Below are 7,003 nucleotides of genomic sequence, written 5' to 3'. Positions count from 1 at the left end.
AACAGATTTCAGTACTTCAATAGGTTGGTATATTAACATTATATCAGTTAATGAAATTACGGTATTTAACTGTAAATTTAAGTTAAAACCATAAAACCTAAAACGTCGCTACCGTATTTTTTACAGTAAAATTCCGGCAACCACAGCTGCCGTTTTTTTACCGTAAATTTTACTGAATTTTTTTTGCAGTGATGGTTTAACGTTAAAAACATCTTAATTATGGATTTGTTTCTTACAAACACACACCTTTTCACGCCATTGGAGAGCAAGTGAGGTAATGCTACATTTCTCCAAATCTGATGAAGAAACAAACTCATCTACATCTTGGATGGCCAGAGGGTGAGCACATTCACAGCAAATTTTAGTTAAACTTCTTTCTTAGGAACAATTTTGTGAATCAGGCTCCCGGTTTGAATCATATTGTTGTGTGTACAGGGGATTCTGGGTTTATCATCAGTTCGCGCTCCATCCGTTACGTTCCTCATGGGAGGAAGTCTGATTTCCCGTCTCCCACCAGCAGAGATCCATACGGGAAAGTTTAGGGTTTGAACGAGGCACTGAATCTGTTTTAGACACTCAGACTTGTTGCGTTTTTGTTTTGCTGCCTTTTTAGGACATCAAACGATCGCCAACTGGGAAATGAACTATAGGAAACCTGCAGTGGCGCTTTAACTCAAACACAACATATGATGATGTTTGCTGATCCGCGGCTCAGTGGCCCGTGTTTGCTCTGGGTTAATGGGTCATTTTGCTGTGAAATTAAAACACTTGTTTGAGACCCATTATCCTGTTTTTACAAGAGTGTTTGTGACAGTCGGCACAAAAAACACGGTCACTGCTTGATTCAGGTTAAACGGTAATGATTTGATAACGCATTCTATACACATTTTTTAATAGCTAGTCTATGTATACATGCTTTGTCAAGGTAAAATTAGTTTAACATTTAGAAATGCCTCTTAAAATAGGCTACTTGTATTTTTGTAGCTATTTTTGAATGCATGAACGCATCCGGTGTGAACAGCCCCTTATTCCAGTTTTAATCATGCTGTGAATCAGTGGATGTGTGTGAAGGTGTAGCTGTTCCTATTGGGTTTCTCGGAGGATGGAGCTATTTTTGTGTTCAGGCTAAATCTGGCAAAGTTTGAGGTTACAGTGAGGTCAAACAGAAGGTCAAATGTCAGAGTGAATGAGCTCTTGAGGACTGAGAATGACACTTTAGCATCTGATGGTCAAGACCGCGGTTTCTAGTTGGAGTTGGATTCATGTCAAGATACTATTTTACTCCAAATCATTGTCAGTGTGAACGCTTCTCAAACGGGTTATTCAATGAGAAAACAACATAGAGCAGGACTTTATCCATGAGGAATTGATTGGATGGAGAACAAATGTTGTTATACACTCTAAAAAATGCTGGGTTAAATACAACCCAGTGCTGGGTAAAATAGGGACAAAACCCAGCAATTGGGCTGTTTTGACCCAGCGGTTGGGTTAAATGTTTAACCCAAACTTCTGGGTAGTAACCCAACCGCTGGGTCAAAACAACCCAATTGCTGGGTTTGTCCCTATTTTACCCAGCACTGGGTTATATTTAACCCAGCATTTTTTAGAATGTATGGTTATGATTAACATATTAAGCTATAACCCAACCGCTGGGTCAAAACAGCCCAATTGCTGGGTTTGTCCCTATTTTACCCAGCACTGGGTTATATTTAACCCAGCATTTTTTAGAATGTATGGTTATGATTAACATATTAAGCTATTTCATTGTGGCCATTAAAGAATAATTTGTTTTGTGCAGGTAATAATAATAATAATAATAATTGCCTAATAATAATAATACTATTATCAAATAAAAATGACTTTATTTTACAATCACTTTATCAATAAAAATTAGATTTTATTTGCAAGTGTCCACATATTTAAAATTCTGTACTGAAAAGAAAAACTATATAAAATATGATGATGATTATTATTATTATTATAATTATTGAAATTATTATTATTAATGCTATTTGTCTAATTAAAGTGATTATCAAATAAAAATGACTTTTTTATTTTATAATCACTTTATCCATAAAAATGTGACTTTATTTGCAAGTGTCCACATATTTAAAATGCTGTACTGAAAAACTATATAAATATGATTTTATTATTATTATTATTGTTGTTGTTCTTATACAGGTTTTTATTGGCCACAATGAAATGTTAAATCGAATTATTATTATTATTTGTGGTAACATTTGTGTAATTAAAGTGATTATTAAATAAAAAAGAAGTTTTTATATGATAATCACTTTATCCATAAAAATAACCGGTTTTATTTTCAAGTATCTGTCCTCGTATTTAAAAAGCTGTACTAAAAACGATTTCCTAAATTGCAAATAAAACATAATCCGTCTTCATTTATACAATATAAGAAATATAATATGCCCAGTCATGTCTCTATATTACAATATTTACCCAATATGCTTAAGCTGTAAGCTATAATATAAATATGTATTTACATAGCAATTTTTTTGGGGGGGATCTTTAAAATAAACCTTTATGCATTTGAAATACTGATATTAAAATAAAACATCACTAATTCTTACTATACATCCAAATTTCCAACCAGTAACATTTTCAAAACCCTTCCGTCTCGAATGGAGACGATGTTTAAACACGTCTGCAGAATTGTAGGCTATAGTATAATCAATTTAAGCCAGATAAATCATATTTATTTATTTATTTAGTCATTTAGCAGACGCTTTTATCCAAAGCGACTTACAAATCAGAACAACAGAAGCAATCAATTGTAGTATTAAAACAACTAAAAACAGATCCAAAACTAAAAGCTAAAACTTTATAAATACTACCTATAAACATTTTAAAAATAAAGAGATTAAATAAAAATGACAAATGCATACAATAACATTTCAAAACTTAACATTTCAATGAAAAACAAAAAATAAAGCTAAAAACAATTCAAAATATTAAAGAACAAAAGGTATAAGAGTATAATAATGATTCTAACATAACACTAAGCCAAACACCAAAAAAGCAACTACATATGTGTATGTACAACCATACACACACACACACACACACACATATATATATATATATATATACATACACATTTATAAATTCAATATATAGATTATTTCATTTCCATTTAGTTTGTTGAAGTATTAAAATAACTCCAATGAAATAAAACTAAAACTTAATAAAAGATCTATACAGACATAATAAATTCAGACATAATGTAACTAAAATTAAAATAAATAACAAATACAAATAATATCAATCAAACGACAGTAGTTTACCAGTAATCCTAAAAAATAACACTGCCAAACACACATGCTAAAAATACAACAATGTACTTACACATAGAAAGAAATGGTTATAAAAACTGAAACAGAAGCGAAACAAGTAATAGGATATGCAATATTTTGTAAGATACTGCTAAGGCTCCCAATTATTTTTATTGCAAATGTATTCTTCATTGCTATTCTGAATTTGGCCAAAAAGCAAAGTCTGTTCCAGAGTGTTCTGGATGTAAATGAACGGACGGATCAGATGGATGATGTCACAGCAGTAATGAGTGAAACCCAACACCGAGCGCGCAGCCGAACCGAGCAAGTCCAGACACATGCGGAGCTCAGAGCCCGGAGCGACTCTCTCTCTCTCTCTCTCTCTCGCTCTCACTCTCCCTCCCTTTCTCTCGCTCTCAGTCCGGTTTAATACGGATCTCCTGACCTGCTCTCTCAATAAACCCGCCGTATCCCGTCATCGCCCCGTGTTCCCAGCAGCGCGCTTGATGTTCGAGGTCTGATCCGTGAAGTTCTCCATGCGCGCTTGCTCGCGGAGATGTGGACGCTGCTGATCAGGCTGGATCTGGTCTCATGAGCCGGTGGTGTCTTCTGCTGTGAAATTCTGTTTTCGCTTTGAAAACTGCTGCTTGGACAAATGCATACAAATGCATTTAGGAGCCCAACGGACAAGGAGTGGACAAGTTTCTCCCACAACGACAACGTGAGTAACTTTCAATCTCGGGGGCTTCTGGAGACCCGCTGTGCAAAGCTTCATTCAGGTTCTTCATAACATTATATGGGAGAAAAATTATGAGAGAACACCATACTTAGGAGTTAGTTCTTTGCGTGCTATCGATAATAAAAAGAACGAGCAGATCGCGATGCATTTATTGGCGTGCATTAATCATATAAACTACAGAAGTGTTTTAACTCGTGCACAGTAGACATGCATTTCTAAATAAATGCTGGAGTTTCGTGCAAACTTATTAAATATAGTTTTCACTGCAATCCCAGTCTGTAACCCCAACACCAGATTGACTTCTGACATTATAGCCTTCATAATGATCACAAATCAATTGGGATTTTGAGTCTGTCTGCTGCTGTATTTTCCATATGTTGATCCGGGGTTAAACTCCTCCTGCTTTAGAACCAAATGTGCACCAGACGAGGAGGCTTTCTGATGTACTGGCTTATTTATAAAACATAAATGGCTTATGATAAAGTGTGGATTTGGCTGAAGTGGTTGTGAAATATGAGTGTGTGTGTGTTTTACTGTGCGCTGTTAGTTCCCGTCCCCAAACCGACACACAACAGCAGCAACATTCCTCATGGAGATGAGCATTGACCTCTAACATCTGGACAGCCGTTCCTGACTCAATGAAATCCCAGCAAATCCACACATGCACCTGACTGCGAGCTCGCTTCCTCGGTTTATCTCAAAACACTGATGTTAGATAGCATGTTACTTCTTGTTAAATGTTGTTTAGGGGCTTCTGACTGAAAAAGTGCAGCATTTTCATGCAAAAATCATTGTTCTGTCATTGACTTGCCCTCTTGTCTTTCCAAACCTGTATGACTTTCTTTCATCTGTGGAAAAAGAAGATACTTTGAAGAATGTCTCAGTGTTTTGGACCCCATTGTTCTTCAAAATGTCACGTTTTATGTTCTGCAGAAGAAAGAGAGGTTTGGAATGATGACCGAATGATCATTTTTGGGTGAACTTTGGCTTTCAGGAGATGTTTCTCCATGCAGGCTTGATTTGCTCATGGAAAATATGGAAATATCAAGGAAAACTCGGCCAAATTGGGTAAAGGGATGGAAAGTAATATAAATTTCCAAAACATTTAATTGATGACAGATGTTGAGGGTCTTATTGGAGACATTTTGTATACTATTAAGTTTAATCGTTTGTGTCTGTATGGCTAATCATGGAAAACTCTTGGAGATTCATTGGTTAAAAAGTGTGGAAACCTGATTTGACAGCTAAAATGACTTCATAAGTTTGAACCCAATGTAATCGGTTGGATTTGGTCATATTAAATAACGTTCTTGACGTTGCAACAGTCACTTATTTATTGCATTTATTAAATGAGCGTTGAGTTTCATTGCACATCCTCCAACCTGGAAGCAATTCTCTGGTCAAAATGCATGGGAACCTTGACCTGATTAAACAGCTAAAAGACACTTTCATAAGCTTGAACCCAGTGTAATTGGTCTGATTAGTCATAATAAATAATATTCTTGACATTACAATGTTCATGCATGATTGCATTTGTTAGTTGAGCATCGAGTATCTCAATGGACCCAATTAATTTGTCAAAAAGTGTGGCAAAATTTGACAACTAAAAATTACTCTCATGAGCTTGAACCCAATGAAATCAGTTTGATCAATTTGATTTGATTGACATTACCACAGTTACTAATGCATGCATGTTTGCATTTGTTAGATGAGCGTTGATGCATGTTCATTGAATTCATTCAGTGTTGTTGTGCATCCAACACTGGAACCTGATCAAAACAGAGGAGAGATTGAATGTAGTCAGAAGCATTATAACATACAATCTGCTAGCATTGACCATATCATCATATACGTACAGTAGAAGAGAATTAGTTATTTTCTAAGAGTTATGCTGTCATTATTGCAAAATAAACCCAGCAGGGTGATCAGAAGGGTCTTGTATCATGCTGATGGGATTTATTTTTGCAATAATGACCATCGAAATGTCTTTATTTGTGGTTTTGCTCAAGTTTTCCATTACATAGCTAGAGATGTTTTTGTTTACTTACCAGGAACATTGCACTTTACTTTTCAGAGATGTTCACAGATACTTTAGCTCTACTTGTTCTTGGTCCATGTTTGTAGAGACAGTGTCTTTGAAGTAGTTTTGTGTGCGTATTGTTCCTCATCTTGTCAAAAAGGCTGGACCTAAACCAGCATGAATTTCCAGGCTGGATTGTTGCTGGTGAATCTGCATAACCGTGCCGTTCACCAGAGAAATTAAGTTGTTGAAAGAGTCAGTCTCGCTAGAGAAGAAGCTTAGCATCCAATACACAGGTCTTTTTAGAAGGTCCAGATCTAAATCTAACCCTGGGTTACCAACAGAACAGCGTTTTAGTAATGAAGTCACGCTCTGGCTGCAGGTGTGAGAATCCAATGCCAACAGGATCAGATATTGGCAGCCGATCAGTGAGCGAACGATCTCGGCTACGCGAGCATCTGCTCAGTATGCTGAGAACACGGCTTTAGCTCTGGCACGGACTGAAAGGAGCATAAATTATGCAAGCGCTGTGAATCAGAGAGATCTACATTAGCCACACCCCTAAAAGATGATTGGTTGAGACGTTTTTGAGCGACTTCCTTGCTGTTTTGTGAAGCTGTAAAGCCAATTGTGTTGCTAGAATTGAAGATAGATGAACAATCGGGGGTCAAGTCCAAGTGTAAAGTCACAGTAGTTGCTTTAGGATGCTGTCATGTCAACTATCTCCCAATGCTGTGGACATTTAAGGTCAAAAAGTCAATATTAAATACTTGCATGTCAATAAGGGTCAGGAAATATTGGTTTCCTAACTGCAGATGCTACTGAAGAGCCAGAATGTTTCTTGACTGGCAAAAGTTTTCTTGACCTACAAAAGTGGATGCAACTTTCCGAATCTAGTTTTATATATTGAATACCGTATTGACCCGAATATAAGACAATGTTTTTTTCTTG

The 7,003-nt window shown here is 36.1% G+C and overlaps 1 protein-coding gene across 1 annotated transcript in view; it reads left to right on the top strand.

Annotated features, from left to right (window-relative positions):
• Nucleotides 1-3,692: 3,692 nt before the first annotated feature.
• Nucleotides 3,693-7,003, top strand: part of LOC107655744 (collagen alpha-1(XXIV) chain-like) — a 118,736-nt gene continuing 115,425 nt past the window's right edge. The window contains exon 1 of the mRNA XM_016443317.1: nucleotides 3,693-4,014. Coding sequence (XP_016298803.1) covers nucleotides 3,959-4,014 — 56 coding nt within the window. The 5' untranslated portion in view covers nucleotides 3,693-3,958. The remainder of the gene's footprint in view (nucleotides 4,015-7,003) is intronic.

Source organism: Sinocyclocheilus anshuiensis, unplaced genomic scaffold (genome assembly GCF_001515605.1).
Source record: "Sinocyclocheilus anshuiensis isolate Anshui unplaced genomic scaffold, SAMN03320099.WGS_v1.1 scaffold1297, whole genome shotgun sequence".
Classification (NCBI taxonomy): Eukaryota; Metazoa; Chordata; class Actinopteri; order Cypriniformes; family Cyprinidae; genus Sinocyclocheilus; species Sinocyclocheilus anshuiensis.
Note: the sequence above shows the minus strand (reverse complement) of the source record. Positions and strands in the feature narration are given on the sequence as shown.